Source organism: Bos indicus x Bos taurus, chromosome 4, assembly GCF_003369695.1.
Source record: "Bos indicus x Bos taurus breed Angus x Brahman F1 hybrid chromosome 4, Bos_hybrid_MaternalHap_v2.0, whole genome shotgun sequence".
Lineage (NCBI taxonomy): Eukaryota > Metazoa > Chordata > Mammalia > Artiodactyla > Bovidae > Bos > Bos indicus x Bos taurus.
Window position 1 is genome coordinate 75,600,759 of NC_040079.1, and position 16,406 is coordinate 75,617,164.

Here is a 16,406-nt window from a genome sequence, read left to right on the forward strand (position 1 = left end):
GAGTATTTTCACATCAATATTCATCAGTTATAATGGCCTATAATTTGTATATGTGTATAATTATCTTTGTTAGTTTTGATCTTATGGTGATTTCTGGCCATGTAGAATGAGTTCTGCAGTGTTCTTTCCTCTGCAATTTTTTGGAATAGTTTAAGAAGTGTAAATGCTAACTAGTCTCTAAATGTTTGGTAGGATTCATCTGTGAAGCCATCTGGTCATCGACTTTTTGTTTGCTGGGAATTTTTTGTCACTAATTCAATTTCATTACTTATAATTGATATGTTCATATTTTGAGTCAGTCTTGGGAGTCTACTATTGATTCCTTTTAGCATACATTTTTAGGATTTGCCTATTTCTTCAATGTTGTCCACTTTGTTGACATATAGTTGTTTGCAGTAGTCTCTTATGGTCCTTTGTATTCCAGGAGCATCAGTTGTAAATTCTCCTTTTTCATTTCTGACTTTATTGATTTGGATCTTTTTTTTCTCAATGAATCTGGCTAATGGTTTATCAATTCAGATTATCTTTTCAAAGAACAAGCTCTTAGCTTCACTGATCTTTTCTATTGTATTTTTTAAGAGTCTATTTCATTCATTTCTGCTCTCATTTTTATGATTTCTTCCCTTTGACTAATTTTGGGTTTTGTTTGTTTTTTCCAAGACAGGAAAGTTTTCAGCTATTATGTCTTCAATTATGCTCTTAGCCTCTTTCTCTCTATTCTGTGGGGATCCTAAAATGCAAATAAAAATGAGCTTGACGTCTCAGAAGTCTCTTAAAATGTCCTCATTTCTATTCATTGTTTTCTCTTCAGCATAACTGATTTCCACTACTGTTTTCCAGCTTCAGATCCATTCCTCTGTATTATTTAGTCTACTACTGATTGATTTTAGTGTATTTTTCATTTCAGTTATTATATTTTTCATCTATGCTTGTTCTTTTTTTCTTTGTTAAAAACTTCTAACTTATCAGTCTGTGCAGCCATTCTTTTCCTAAGTTCTTTGGCCATTTTTATGATGACACCTTAAACTCTTTCTTGGTTAGATTTCATATCTCCTACTTCACTTAGTTCTTCTTCTGGGGTTTTTATCTCAATCCTTTGTTTGGAACATGGTCCTCTGTTGCCTCATTTTGCCTAACTAGCTGTTTTTGTTTTTTATGTATCTGACATGTTGGTTATGTTTTCCAATCATGAAGAAGTGATCTTCTGTGTTCCAGCAGTGCACTCTCATCAAAAGCTATATGCCTTAGGAGTTCCCCCTATGAGGGCATGGGTCTGTTTTGGCAGACTGACTGTGTAGGTGGTCTGGTAGGCTTGGTTGGCCCCTGATCTGTTTGGTTGCCAGGTGCTTCCTTGTGCAGAGGCTGCTGGCCATTGGTTGATGGAACCAGGTAATGAGGTGGTTGACTGTAGAGGCCTTGGGGCTAGTGCTAGGTAGTGTCAGCATCCAGGAGATCCCAGGACAAACAGGTATTTTTTAAAGTCAGTAAGTTTGTGGTAATTTGTTACGAAAGAAAACTAACAGCAAAGTACAAATTTTGAAAAGATTTCTCCAAGACATTCCAGTTTGTTGTTTTCAACATTTGTATGAACACTGGTATTTTCTTTTTTGTAGTCATAGATCTACTAGTCGTTGTTAAAAATTAGGAATATAATTCAAGCCATTCAGTCTTGCAGCTTCAGGGACTGAAACCAGCTTTGGCTTCTAAAACGTACAGTTCCTTTTGGGGCATCAGCCTTAATCCATTTTTCATGTTTGCTTGTTTGATTCAGGAATCCTGAAACACAAAATTGCATAAAGTTATATCCTGATTGACAAGAGCAATACTGACTACATATATCCTAACAATATATCTCTAAATCTAAAAAACATTTCAAACAGCAAAAATCTTGGTAAAGATAGCCTGAACTGGAAGAGTTGCAAAGAGGTTAGTTACCTGGGCTTGCTCTCTCCTTTTTTTCCCTCAAAACAACATGGAAAGAGAAACTACTCTGTTTTTTATTCATTTTTGTATGCAGGTTTTAAAAAGAGCTTTATTTAAGTATAACTGACTAAATAATGCATGTATTTAAAGTACGTAACAAGCTTTTACATATGAAAAGTCTGAAGAACCATCCTCAAGAGGTTTGACAGAAAACAACAAAATTCTGTAAAGCAATTATCCTTCGATTAAAAAAAAAATGAACATATCCATCACTCCCAAAAGTTTCCTTGTGTCCCTTTGTAATATTTCTCTCCTGCCCTGCCATGCCTGTCCTATCTGCACCTCTTCTAATCTCTCAACAATTACTAATCTACTTTGTGTCACTATGAATTAGTTGCATTTTCTAAGATTGTAATAAATAGAATCATGCAATATGTACCCTATGTAGTCTTTTAAAAAATATCTAGGTTCTTTCAGCATAATTATTTTGAGGTTTGTTCACATTGTAGCATGTTTCAGGTGGTTTCCTTACACATACGCTGATCCATACTTTGCTAAATAGTCATGGGCACCCTGTATAACCCGGCTCACTCTGGAACTTTCTCTTGTTAACTTTAGCAACCCATATCTCTTCCATGTGGTGAATCTGTTGGGCTCTGCCTGTGTTACCCCTCTCCCTGCCCTACAGCCTGGAAACTCTCAAGCTAATGGGCTATGGCAATCATTGTGCTCACCTGTTTTTTTTTTTTTTTTGCCATCTCTAGTCTGCTGCTGCTGCTGCTGCTGCTAAGTCGCTTCACTCGTGTCTGACTCTGTGCGACTCCATAGACGGCAGCCCACCAGGTTCCCCCGTCCCTGGGCTTCTCCAGGCAAGAACACTGGAGTGGGTTGCCATCTCCTTCTCCAATGCATGACAGTGAAAAGTGAAAGTGAAGTTGCTCAGTTGTGTCTGACTCTTTAGTGACCCCATGGACTGCAGCCCACCAGGCTCCTCCGTCCATGGGATTTTCTAGGCAAGAGTACTGGAGTGGGGTGCCACTGTCTTCGTCTCTAGTCTTCTAGTTGTCTTTTTTCTTTCAATCAAGGTAGTTAAGGTGTTATACCTCTGGTGTTCCACGGCAATTCTGGACTTAAGAAACCAGTCAAATCTGAACTGAGGAATATTGTGAATACACTGTCTGAATTCATCATATACATTTTCCGTGTTGAATCCAAGCACACAAATCAAGGAAACAAACTCTCTTCTCTACTACAGTTTTCTCCTTCCTTAGTATATATGATGTTCCCACCTGCTGAAAAGGTACTTTGTACCATCCAGTCTTTGTGTCAAGACTTTGTATCTTTCTTTGATACAAACCCTCTGAATTCTTGCCTCTTCCCTTTGATCTGAGCCATAATCTTGTCTATTTCTTTACTGCATCTTTCACAAAAGACAGTTGCTTATTCAATGACTTCCTCTGGAGATTTTTCCTTCCATTTCTTTTGCTGTATTTCCAGTATCATCATATCCCAATTTCTCATCAAACTGCTTAAAATCTTTCTCATTGAACTGGTGAATCTTTGTGTTAGAGGCTTCTCTTTTTCCTCTAATCTTCATTATTAAGGGATTCACAATTTTGTCAACTTTAATCTCTTCATCTTTTTGTGCCTGTACTACATTTAATAGATCATGATTTCAAGGTATCTATAACCAACAGTTTTTCTATAGTATAAATTTCTTTTTCTAGTAATCAAAACAAACATTGAGGAAAGAACTGGTAATTCTGAATCAGTTCAGTTCAGTTGCTCAGTCATGTCCGACTCTTTGTAACCCCATGGACTGCAGCATGCCAGGCTTCCCTATCCATCACCATCTCCCGGAGGTTGCTCAAACTCATGTCCTTGAGTTGGTGATGCTATCCAACCATCTCAACCTCTGTCATCCCCTTCTCCTCCTGCCTTCAATCTTGCCCAGCATCAGGGTATTTCCCAGTGAGTCAGTTCTTCACATCAGGTGGCCAAAGTATTGAAGCTTCAGCTTCAACATCAGTCCTTCCAATGAATATTCAGGACTGATTTCCTTTAGGATTGACTGATTTATCTCCTTGCAGTCCAAGGGACTTTCAAGAGTCTTCTCCAACACCACAGTACAAAAGCATCAATTCTTTGGTAATTCTGAATACCAATTGTTAAAACAACCAGGAATAACTAGAACTATTATTTTTTTACATATTTTAGCAACAATAGTAAAGTGTCAAAAATAGTAAGGGTTTCCCAAATACTTAAGATCTTTTGTTGTTCAGTCGCTCAGTCATGTCTGACTCTTTGTGACCCCATGGACTGCAGCAAGCCCGTTTTCCCTGTTCTTCACCATCTCCCAGAGTTTGCTCAAACTCATGGCCATTGAGTCAGTGATGCCATCAAACCGTCTCATTGTCTGTCATCCCCTTCTCCCTTCCATAAGCAAGCAACTCATGACTGGGGAGGTAAAATCTTTTAAAAAGTAAGACCTTTTACCTCCCCAATCATGAGTTGCTTGCTTATGGAAAGAGAAGCCAAATCTACCTATTTCCTTCTGCAGCAATAGAGACCATGCACAGTGCTATTACTACTAACAAACTGAACACACAAGTGATTATAGCTTATGAAAAATACTCACAAGCAAGACAGTTTATAAAGTTCCATTTAGCTTGCTGGAAAAGAGCTTTCTCTTGCCAATAAGCAATTTACTAAAAGCTCTGAACTTTGGGTTGAATCTGTGGAGACTCTAATTCTAATTTGTAAAGTTTATAAATTCCTTCCTACAAAAATCTTGTAACATGGATTGGAACTTGGAGTTGCAGAAACCTTGTTCCTTTTTTAATTCCCTTTGCCAATGAAAATCAGGTAATATTTTTTGACCAATTAATGAGAAATGACTATTCTATCCCCATGTGGCTTGGCTTCCATTAATTGGGAAAAAAGTTTATTCTCAGGATGTTTTTAAACTTATGCATTTGCTCTCAAAATCTGCCATGTTCAAATTTACCCAAGTATATAAATACTCAAGTTGGACATTTATATGATTGATTGATTTCCAAATACCTAATTGAGAGGTGTTATACATGGTGATTGCAGACATGAAATTAAAAGAAGCTTACTCCTTGGAAGGAAAGTTATGACCAACCTAGATAGCATATTGAAAAGCAGAGACATTACTTTGCCAACAAAGGTCCATCTAGTCAAGGCTATGGTTTTTCCAGTGCTCATGTATGGATGTGAGAGTTGGACTGTGAAGAAAGCTGAGCACCAAAGAATTGATGCTTTTGAACTGTGGTGTTGGAGATGACTCTTGAGAGTCCCTTGGTCTGCAAGGAAATCCAACCAGTCCATTCTAAAGGAGATCAGTCCTGGGTGTTCTTTGGAAGGACTGATGCTAAAGCTGAAAACTCTAGTACTTTGGCCACTTCATGTGAAGAGTTGACTCATTGGAAAAGACTCTGATGCTGGGAGGGATTGGGGGCAGCAGGAAAAGGGGATGACAGAGGATGAGATGGCTGGATGGCATCACCGACTCGATGGACCTGAGTCTGGGTGAACTCCGGGAGTTGGTGATGGACAGGGAGACCTGGCGTGCTGCAATTCACGGGGTCACAGTCAGACACGACTGAGCAACTGAACTGAACTGAACACATTATTTAACCCAAAATGAACCTGATCTAATCAGCATTAGCCATGGACAAAGATAGGGCTGTAAGGAGTAACTGGCAAAATTTCTGTCTCTTGTTTAAAAACAGGCTTAAGCATCTTGGCTAAGGTGAGCTTCTTCCTGCCACCCACCCCAGCACTCCCCACTCCACGCCCTGTAACTGACTTTATTTACCTTGGGTTCAGAGGGATAATTCTGATGCTGTCTTATTAGGAACCAATTAAATTTCATTGCATCACAGTTGGAGGATTCCCTCTTTTACATTATAAAACACTAATGACCACACAAAGTGGGAAGCACAATGCTAAGTATCTTAGGGAGGTTTAAACAATGTATGCTGCTGCTGCTAAGTCACTTCAGTCGTGTGCGACTCTGTGTGACCCCATAGACGGCAGCCCACCAGGCTCCCCCGTCCCTGGGATTCTCCAGGCAAGAACACTGGAGTGGGTTGCCATTTTCTTCTCCAATGCATGAAAGTGAAAAGTGAAAGCGCAGTCACTCAGTCGTGTCCGACCTTTAGCATGGACTCAGCCTACCAAGCTCCTCCATCATGGGATTTTTCCAGGCAAGAGTACTAGAGTGGGGTGCCATTGCCTTCTCCGTAAACAATGTATAGACATGCTAATATCCTCAAAAAGCTTACCAGCTGGCTAAGAAAATAAATTATACACTTAAGAAAAAGCATGAAAATAATTACTTTGAAATCTTATTATTTTATGTATTTCACAAACAAAAGCTCTAATACAAAACACAAGCACATAGTGAATATTTTAATGTTGTCAACATTCTTAAACTGTTTACATACAGTCTTCCCTTGACCAAAGTGCAACCCAGGACATCTTAACAAATTTCTACCAGAAGTATTTTTGAGCTAGTTTTAATGCTGCCCATCATTGTATTTTCTCTCAATTATCAGGGATAATGACAAAGTCAACAGTAGACTAGGCTTTGAGCAAATATAAAATTAATCAGTTTTGCCCAAGAAATATTATTCTGTGTCTAATTCCACCAACTGTATTTCTCATCTCAGATAATGTAGCTTTCATTTCTAGAAATTCAATTTTAGTCTGGCTATTTTCACTCAGCATAATGCCTTTAGGTTCTAGCAAAGTTGTATTAATAGATTGTTCTTTTTCATTATTGAACAGTACTCCGTTGTATGGTGTGACAATTTACTGGTAGAAGTATATTTTAGTCCCTTCCAGTTTGGGGCTATTGCAAATAAAGCTATGAATATTTGTGTACAGGTTTTTATGTGAAACACTAAGCTTCATTTCTCTAAAGTAAATGCCCAGGAATGTCATATGGATCATATGGTAGTTTCACATTTAGTATTTTTTTTTTTAACAAAATGCCAGACTGAATTCAGGAGTGGCTATATTATTTTACACACCCAACAGCAATGCAGGAGAAACCCAATCTCTCCACATCCTTGCCAGTATTTGATATTATCAGTATTTCTTATTTTAGCCATGCTAATAGGTATGCAGTAGCATCTCATTCTGGTTTAATTCATATCTCACGATTGACTAGCGATATCGAACATATTTTTGTGTTTTCACGTGCTATCTTAAATTTTCTATGGCTGTACTGTTTCTTAAATTTTACATTATTATACTTCTATGTGCACAAATCTTTTTTTCTTCATTATTGGGAAGAGTTCCTCAGGGTAAGATTTGGCTACAGTTCAGTCTTTCTTGAATGACCAAAATAAACATGAAAACAAAACAATTTAAAAAGAAACAAACCTAGGCATCACACACAGAATTTACATGCTCTAAGACTGGGGTCTGCACTTTGATCTCTAGTCTAGGGAGTCAGCAAATTATGGCCCACAGGCCAAATCTGGCCTGAGGCCTGTTTTTATAGCCTAAGAGCTAAGTATGACTTCTACATTTTTAAAGGGTTATAAAAAACAAAAGAGAATACACAACAGAAACCATATGTAGCCTGAAAAATCTAACATTTACAATCTGTCCTTAACATGTAAAGTTTGCGGATGAATAGAAACAAAACCTGATCTTTCTTTTTTGGTAAACCTTAACAAACAAAGCTGATGTCTATCTATTACACTCCCAGGATCTTAAACTTTAACAAAATGGAGAAACAAAAATACCATAAAAGCACAAATAATCTGAAGGCAGTTTCTACATTAACTCTCTGTCAAAGTATTTTTAAGCAGCCAGCCATAAACCTATAGCATTCTTCAATGTTACCAAATTTCTTCCTCATCATCCTGAAGCACATCTACATGACTGACAAATCAGCATTTCTCCAAATGCTATAAACTGGAAGAAAACCAAAACTTGTGTGTTCTAAAAAAGTTATTCCTATGAGTCATATCAAAAGACTAGACTTTTTTTTCTTGTTTGGAAAGAAAATATTGCCTCTAGCTCTTAAAAGTGGCATCCTGTGGGCTTAGTCTCATTTCAACCTCTTTTCCAACCAATGAATTAGTTTTCCAATAGAAATCACAATACCATTAAATATATAAGTTTCTGGCATACAAACAAGCGGAGAACTCTCTTCTGACTTAGTAGTTTATTTTGATCCCAAATGAACTTACTTTTATCATGCTTTACATTTACAATTTGACTAAAATAAAGTGAACCCAGTAATAATTAATACCACTCTCCCTACCATGCAGACAATGTCAAACAAACAATGGTTTGGCTGACAACATACTTTATTTCTAATACTCTCTAATCATTTAAATTGGGGCTCTTTTAAGACAAAAGAACTTTGTACCACATGCACTTCTGGTCTTAGAGAATGGCTTGATATACAATGGAGAGGTTTCAAATTTAAGTTGGTGAATCCAGTTTAAAACTTAACAGAGAAATCAATTTATTTCTAGAAATATCTAACCTAAGCTATTCATCACCTATCCAATTTACCATATATATGTGCTGTGCTGTGCTTAGTAGCTCAATCGTGTCCGACTCTTAGCGATCCCATGGACTGCAGCCCACCAGGCTCCTCTATCCATGGGGATTCTCCAGGCAAGTATACTGGAGTGGGTTGCCATGCCCTTGTCATGCCAGGGGAATCTTCCCAACCCAGGGATCGAACTCAGGTCTCCCACATTGCAGGCAGATTCTTTACCATTTGAGATACCAGGGAAGCCCTACCATATATGGGTAGAGCACAAAACTTTAGAATCAAGGATCTCAAAAGGATTAGAGAATATATCCTAAAGAATACACTGTGCATAACTCTTTAGTAGGTATTTAGCTTACCTTAGAATAGCAGGTATTTATAAATCACTTTAAGAATTATACAACATACATTTATTTATCAGTGATGGCAACAACAAGGGAAACCATGGAGCAGGAAATCAAATAAAATTATAGGCTGACACATGCTAACCCTGTGGGAAGCCTGAGCCCTAGGAACTAAAGTTTACTGGTGTGGTTTCTTATAGAAATCATGCTACAGATATAATCCAGACCTCTTAGCAGTGAGGGTATTTCTGTTTCTATGCCTCACAGACTCTGTAACGAAGGCCCAGAAGAGCTGAGCTCAGCTGCCTATAATAACAACTCACATATAAAGCTGCTCATTACTTCCAAAACTGGGTTTCAGATTGGAAATCTCTACAGAAAAAACAATCTGTTTTGATTTTCAAGACCTCTTAAATTATTACATCCAGTTCATAAAAGAGATCTGTGGACTTTTGAGCACCAGTTTTGAAATCAAAATGAAGCATGAAGGTTTCTCTAAACCCAATAACTTGTTCATACAGCTCTCTCTACAAAAGACTGCTGAAATCTTTATCTGAAATCTCTCTGTATTACCACTCTCATGGGTTTAATTTAATATCAGAGACAACCTACAGATCCATTTGGGGCCCAATCTCACAGTGTATCATGTGCCACTCGCCAAAAGAAATCTGATTCTTGGGCTGTGAGCAGGAAATAAACTTTGTTCTGCAATTTGGTCCTTCCTGGTTTAGGAAACAGGGGCTAGAGTATAAGACATAATAACACAAAAAATAATTAAATGGGCTAAGGAGCTTCATAATAACAAATGAGGTAAGCATACATCTTCCTCATAGCATCCATTTACAATCATAATTTAAAATTTGATACATTTTTAAGTATAATAAAAATCTGTAAATTGTAAAGTAAAAAATATTGCTAAAAATTGCTCATTATTTGACCCTTTAGCAATTAATAATCTTCTTGCTGGTAGAGAGTCTTGCCTTGATGATGATGGCTGCTGACTGATTAGGGTGGTGGTTGCTGAAGGATGGAATGGATATGGCAATTTCCTAAAATAAAATAACAATGAAGTTTGCTCTACTGACTGACTCCTCCTTTCACAATTTCTCCATGGCATGCAATACTGTTTGATACCATTTTACCCACGGTAGAACTTTCAAAATTGGAGCTAACCCTCTCAAATCTTGCTCCTGCTTTATCAATTAAATTTGTGTGATATTCTAAATCCTTTGTTATAATTTCAAGTCTGCTAGCATCTTCACCAGGACTAGATTCCACCTCAAAAATATCACTCTCTTTGCTCATTCACAGAAGCAATTCCTCAATATTATAGTTTCATCATGAAACTGCAGTAATTTAGTCATATCTTTCTGTGCTCTGCTTATAATTCAAGCTTTCTTGCATTTCTACTGTATCTGTAGTTACTTCCTCTACTGAAGTCCTGACCCCCTCAGAGTCATCCATGAGGGTTGGACTCAACTTTTTCCAAACTCTTTTCACTGTTGATATTTTGACCTCTTCCTATAAAATCAAATATTCTTAATGACATCTAGACTGGTGAATCCGTTCCAGAAGGTTTTCAGTTCGTTTTGCTCAGATCCATCAGAGGAATCACTATCTTTGGCAGCTAGAGCCTTATGAAATTTATTTCTTAAACAGTAAGACTTGAAAGTTGAATTTACTCCACATCAACTTGGATGTTGTATCAGCAGGCAGGGAAACAATATTAACACCATTGTATTGTCTCCATCACAGCTCTTAGGTGGCCAGGTACATTGTCTCAGAAGCAATATTTTGAATTTCTTTTTTTTTTCCTGAGCAGTAGGTAGCAACAGTCGGCTTAAAATATTCAGTAAACCGTGTTGTAAACAGATGTGCAAAACAAACCCAGGATTTGCTGTTCCATTTCTAGAGTACAGGCAGAGTCAGTTAGGTTCAGTCGCTCAGTCCTGTCCGAATCTGACACCATGGACTGAAGCACGCCAGGTTTCCCTGGATAGGTTAGGTGATGGGATAGGTTTCCCTATCTATCACCAACTCCCAGAGCTTGTACAAACTCATGTCCATCAGGTTGGTAATTCCATCCAACCATCTCATCCTCTATCGTCCCCTTCTCCTACTGCCTTCAATCTTTCCCACCATCTTTTCCATGAGTCAGTTCCTCACATGAGGGGTCAAAGTATTAGAGTTTCAGCTTCAGCATCTGTAATTTAGTAATTTACTTCCAATGAATATTCTGGACGGATTTCCTTTAGGATGGACTGGTTGGATCTCCTTGCAGTCCAAGGGACTCTCAAGAGTCTTCTCCAACACCACAGTTCAAAAGCATCAATTCTTCAGCACTCAGCTTTCTTTATGGTCCAACTCTCACATCTGTACATGACAACTGGAAAAACCATAGCTTTGACTAAATGGACCTTTGTTGGTCAAGTAATGTCTCTGCTTTTTATTATGCTGTCTAGGCTGGTCATAGCTTTCTTCCAAGGAGCAAGTGTCTTTTAATTTCATGGCTGTAGTCACCATCTGCATTGATTTTGGAGACCCCCAAAATAAAGTCTGTCACTGTTTCCATTATTTCCCCATCTATCTGCCATGAAGAGGTAGGACAGGATGCTATGATCTTAGTTTTCTGAATGTTGAGTTTTAAGCCAACTTTTTCACTCTCCTCTTTCACATCAAGAGGCTCTTTAGTTTTTCTTTGCTTTCTGCAATAAGGGTGGTGTCATCTGCATATCTGAAGTTATTGATACTTCTCTGGCAATCTTGATTCCAGCTTGTGCTTCATCCAGCCTGGCATTTCATATGATGTACTCTGCATAGAAGTTAAATAAGCAGGGTGACAAAATACACCCTTGATGTGCTCCTTTCCCAATTTGGAACCAGTCCATTATTCAAAGTCCAGTTCTACCTATTGCTTCTTGACTTGCATACAGATTTCTCAGGAGGCAGGTAAGGTGGTCTGGTACTCATATCTCTTGAAGAATTTTCCAGTTTGTTGTGATCCACAGAGTCAAAGGTTTTAGCATATTCGATGAAGCAGAAATAGTGCTTTTCTGGAATTCTGTTGCTTTTTCTATTTTCTTTAGGCCCACTTAACTTCGCATTCCAGGATGTCTGGCTCTAGGTGACTAATCACACCATCATGGTTATCTGGGTCATTAAGATCTTTTTTGTATAGTTCTTCTTTGTATTCTTGCCACCTCTTCTTAATACCTTCTGCTTCTGTTAAGACCATATTGTTTCCACCCTGTATTGTGCCCATCTTTGCATGAAATGTTTCCTTGGTATCTCTAATTTTCTTGAAGAGATCTCTAGTCTTTTCTGCAGAGTAGGTTGAGCATAATTCTGAAGCTGTGTAGGATTTTTGGTATGGAAAATGGACACTTTAAGTCACCAGCTGCATTGGCCCCTAATAAAGTCTTCTGAAGCTTTGAAGCCAGACATTGACTTCTCTAGCTATGAAAGTCCTAGATGGAATTTTCTTCCAATGTAAGGCTGTTTCTTCTACATTGAAAATCTATTGTTTAGTGTAGTCACATTCATTAATTACCTTAGCTAGATCTTCTGGATAACTTGCTACAGTTTGTACATTAGCATTTGCTATTTCACCTTGCACTTTTACGATGGCTTCTTTCCTTAAACCATACTTTGTTAACTTCAAAGTTTTCTTTCGTAGTTTCCTCATCCTTCTCAGCCTTTGTAGAATTGGAGAGAATTAGGGATTTGCTCTGGATTAGGTTTTGGCTTAAGGGAATGTTGTGGGTGGCTTGTTCTTCTATCCAAACCACTAAAACTTTCACCATATCAACAATAAGGCTGTTTCACTTTCTAATCATTCATGTGTTCACTGAAGTACCACTTTTAGTTTCCTTCAAGAACTTTTCCTTTGCATTCATAACTTGTTTACCTGTTTAGTGCAAGAGGCCAAGTTCACATCCTATTTTGGCTTCAACATGTGCTCCTTGTTAAGCTTAATCATTTCTAGCTTTTGATTTAAAGTGAGAGATATGCAACTTCTCCTGTCACTTGAACGCTTAGGACTCTTCCTTTCACTTGGAAGTTCCTTCCTTTCACTTGAACCCTTCCTTTCACTTGAACACTTATTAGATGCCATTGCAGGGTTATTTCATTACCCTATTTCAATAATGTCTCTCAGGAAACAGGGAGATCTGAGGAGAGGGAGAGAGACAGGTGAACAGCCAATTGGTGGAGCAATCAGATGACACAGAACCTTTATCAATTAAGTTCAATGTCTCATAGGGATCATCATGGTGTCCCAGAACAATTTTAACAGTAGCATCAAAGATCACAGATCACCAAAACACATATAATAACAATTTTAAAAATTAAAATACTGCGAGAATTAACAAAGTGAGATACAGAGACACAAAAGAAGCAAATGTTCTGGAAAAAATGGCACCAATATACAAGCTCCACACAGAATTGTCACAAAACTTCAATTTGTGAAAAACACTGTACCTGTGAGGTATAATAAAGTACAATAAAATGAGGTATACCTGTATCTATGTTTTTCAACCAAAACTTATTTAAGGCTTTTTATTCACTTGTTTTGGAGAAGGCAATGGCACCCCACTCCAGTACTCTTGCCTGGACAATCCCATTGACAGAGGAGCCTGGTAGGCTACAGTCCATCGGGTCGTGAAGATTCGGATATGACCGAGTGACTTCACTTTCACTTTTCGCTATCATGCATTGAAGGAAATGGCAACCCACTCCAATGTTCTTGCCTGGAGAATCCCAGGGACGGGGGAGCCTGGTGGGCTGCCGTCTATGGGGTCACACAGAGTCAGACACGACTGAAGTGACTTAGCAGTAGCAGCAGCATTCACTTGTTCGGTTTAAAATAGATGATTGTGGAGTCCAGGCCACTAAACTCTTTCCCCTGAATTACTGTGATAATCTGTTAATTATCATTAACTTTTCTTTCACCCACCATTGTCCTTTCCAATATTTCCCCACTCAACATTCAGTAATCTTTCTTTTGTTGTTGTTGTGTTGGGTCTCCATTGCTGTGCAGGGGCCTTTTCTAGTTGCCGCAAGAGGGGTTACTCTTTAGTTGTGGTGCATGGGCTTATCATTATGGTGGCATCTCTTGTTGCAGAGCACGGGTTCTACAGCATGCAGACTCACTAGTTGTGACTGCATGGACTTAGCTGCCCCGCAGCATGTGCACTCTTCCCAGACGATGGTTTGAATCCATGTCCCCTGCATTGCCAGGTGGATTTTAACCACAGGACCACTAGGAAGTTCAGTGATCTTTCTAATACACAGATCAGATTATATGAACTCCAGATTGAAACCTTGCAGTGCCTTTGAAGTGCATTTGCTATAAAAGCTAAATTAGCCCTCTATGATCTGACCCCTCTTGAACTCTCCAGCCTCCTTTTATACCACTCTGCCCCTCACTCGCTATACTCTATTGAACTTGTCTTACTTCCTCAAATTCACAATGCTAGTATAATTTAGACGTGCCACTTTCATGCTCTCATGGTACCATGCACATACCTTTATTACAACATTTATTCCACTTTATTATATTCATTGGTTTGTCTATCTTGCTTCACTAGGACATAAGCTTCTCATATGTCAGAGAGACCATGCTTTATTACCTTATCTTTGCACTCCTAGTTTCTAGCAGTACCTGACTCAATAAATGTTTTTTGAGTGACTGACCAAAAAAAGGAAAATAGAGACGACAGGAGGAGGAAGAACTAGCCTAGTAAAAGATAATATCTGTTTTTACATATATTAAGTTTAAAGTGGTACCTGGTTAGTGGAATGGAAATGGGCAAGAACTTAATAAAAGATATCAGGTCTGCAAATAATGATTTTATCTAATGACAGGACTACCAGGTATTCTTAGAGGATATAATGAGATCTTTTTTTAAAGGCTGAAATGATGAGAACAAGGTTTTGAAAAGGAACTTAAACCAAGTCTAAATTTCAGAAATGCATGATTTTATGAGTTACAGAATGAAAAGTGAAAAAAATATTTATAATTCAAAATTCTAACATGAAAAATAATTTGATTATGCTATCATTCAGAGCATTATTAAATAAATTTGTATTATTACTTTATATTAAGGGGCCAAAAAAGGTAACTCTATTGGTTCTTTATCAAATTCAAGATATCATATCACAAGAAATTGATTCTTACCACATTTAACCTTAAAATTTTCATCAGATTTTCTCTGTGTAACCAAGAGTCTGAGTTAATCTGAAATTGTACAGGTGTTATTTTTTACTACTGCTACACTTTTTGCTAATATTTTATGATTTTAAGACTGCCTTTTTAACTTTTATGATATATAAAATGAATATCTAAGTCAAAAACTTGATTTTTTTTTTTGGTCATTAAATAAATTCCTTTACTTTTGAGGAAAAAAATTCTCCCTTCCCCCAAATCTCTACTCTCTGCCAAGATTTAATATAGTGGCTGTTAATTATTGTGAAACTTGATCTCAAGAAGACACCCCACTGCCATCATCACCACCACAAATACTTCCTTTTTCTCAAGAAATCTCATGGGTAAGCCTGCAGCATACATTCACATACACACTTTCATTTCAGTGTCCTCTGCGCTAGAGACAAGATTGTGCAGCAGAAGGACTTGAGTTCATCTCTTCTCATGAAAACACCAAAACCACAACTAACTGCTAAGCGATCATCAACAAAAGATTCAAACTTACCAAAAATAGTATTCTATATCCAAAGATGGAGAAGCTACAACAAGATGGTATAAGAGAAGTTTTCACAACATAATCAAATTCCATACCCGCTGAATCGGTGACCCACAGACTGGAAAATAATTACATTACAGAGGTCCTCCCATAGGAGTGAGAGTTCTGAGCCCCACATCAGGCTCCCCAGTCTGGAGGTCTGCCATCAAGAGGAGGAGCCCCCAGAGCATTTGGCTTTGAATGCCAGCAGGGCTGCAGTACAGGAGCTCCACAGGATTTGGGAAAACACAGAAACCACTCTCAGAGAGTGCACACAGGTTTCATGTGCGCACCCAGGAAAAACCAGTGACTCCATAGAAGCCTAGGCCAGACCTACTGGTGGATTTTTAAGGGGTTCTGGTGGAGGCAGGGATCAGCTGTGGCTCACTGTGGAGGCAAGGACACTAGTGGCAGACACCCCAGTGAACAATTACCATCCACGTGAACTCTGCCAGAGGTCAACATTTTGACACTGAGACCCAACCCCACTAAAAGCCTGCAGGCTCCAGTGCTGGGATGCCTCAGGACAAACAACTAATGGCGGGGTTGGGTGGTGGGTAGTGGGGCTGGGGTTGGGTGGAGGCTAAGGAAACAGCCATACCCATCAGAAGACAGGTTGCATAAAGTTGTCCTGAGCCAGCTCAGTTCAGTTCAGTGCCTCAGTTGTGTCAGACTCTTTGTGACCCCATGGACTGCAGGAAGCCAGGCTTGCCTGTCCATCACCAACTCCTGGAGCTTACTTAAACTCATGTCCATCAAGTTGGTGATGCCATCCAACCATCTCATCCTCTGTCGTCCCCTATTCCTCCTGTTTTCAATGTTGCCCAGCATCAGGGTCTTTTCCTTTTTTTT

General features: G+C 38.5%; 1 protein-coding gene across 4 annotated transcripts in view; it reads right to left on the reverse strand.

Annotated features, from left to right (window-relative positions):
- Positions 1-16,406, reverse strand: part of FAM185A (family with sequence similarity 185 member A) — a 90,741-nt gene that overhangs the window by 14,236 nt on the left and 60,099 nt on the right. For 2 of the 4 annotated variants that reach the window (XM_027539756.1, XM_027539752.1), the window contains one exon: positions 302-1,776. The exons of 1 other annotated variant lie outside the window; for it this stretch is intronic. In XM_027539756.1, the coding sequence (XP_027395557.1) occupies positions 1,664-1,776 (113 nt within the window). In that variant the 3' untranslated portion in view covers positions 302-1,663. Of the gene's footprint in view, positions 1-301; positions 1,777-12,065; positions 12,984-16,406 lie in introns of those variants that run through there. One more of the 4 variants, XM_027539754.1, reaches the window with a different exon arrangement.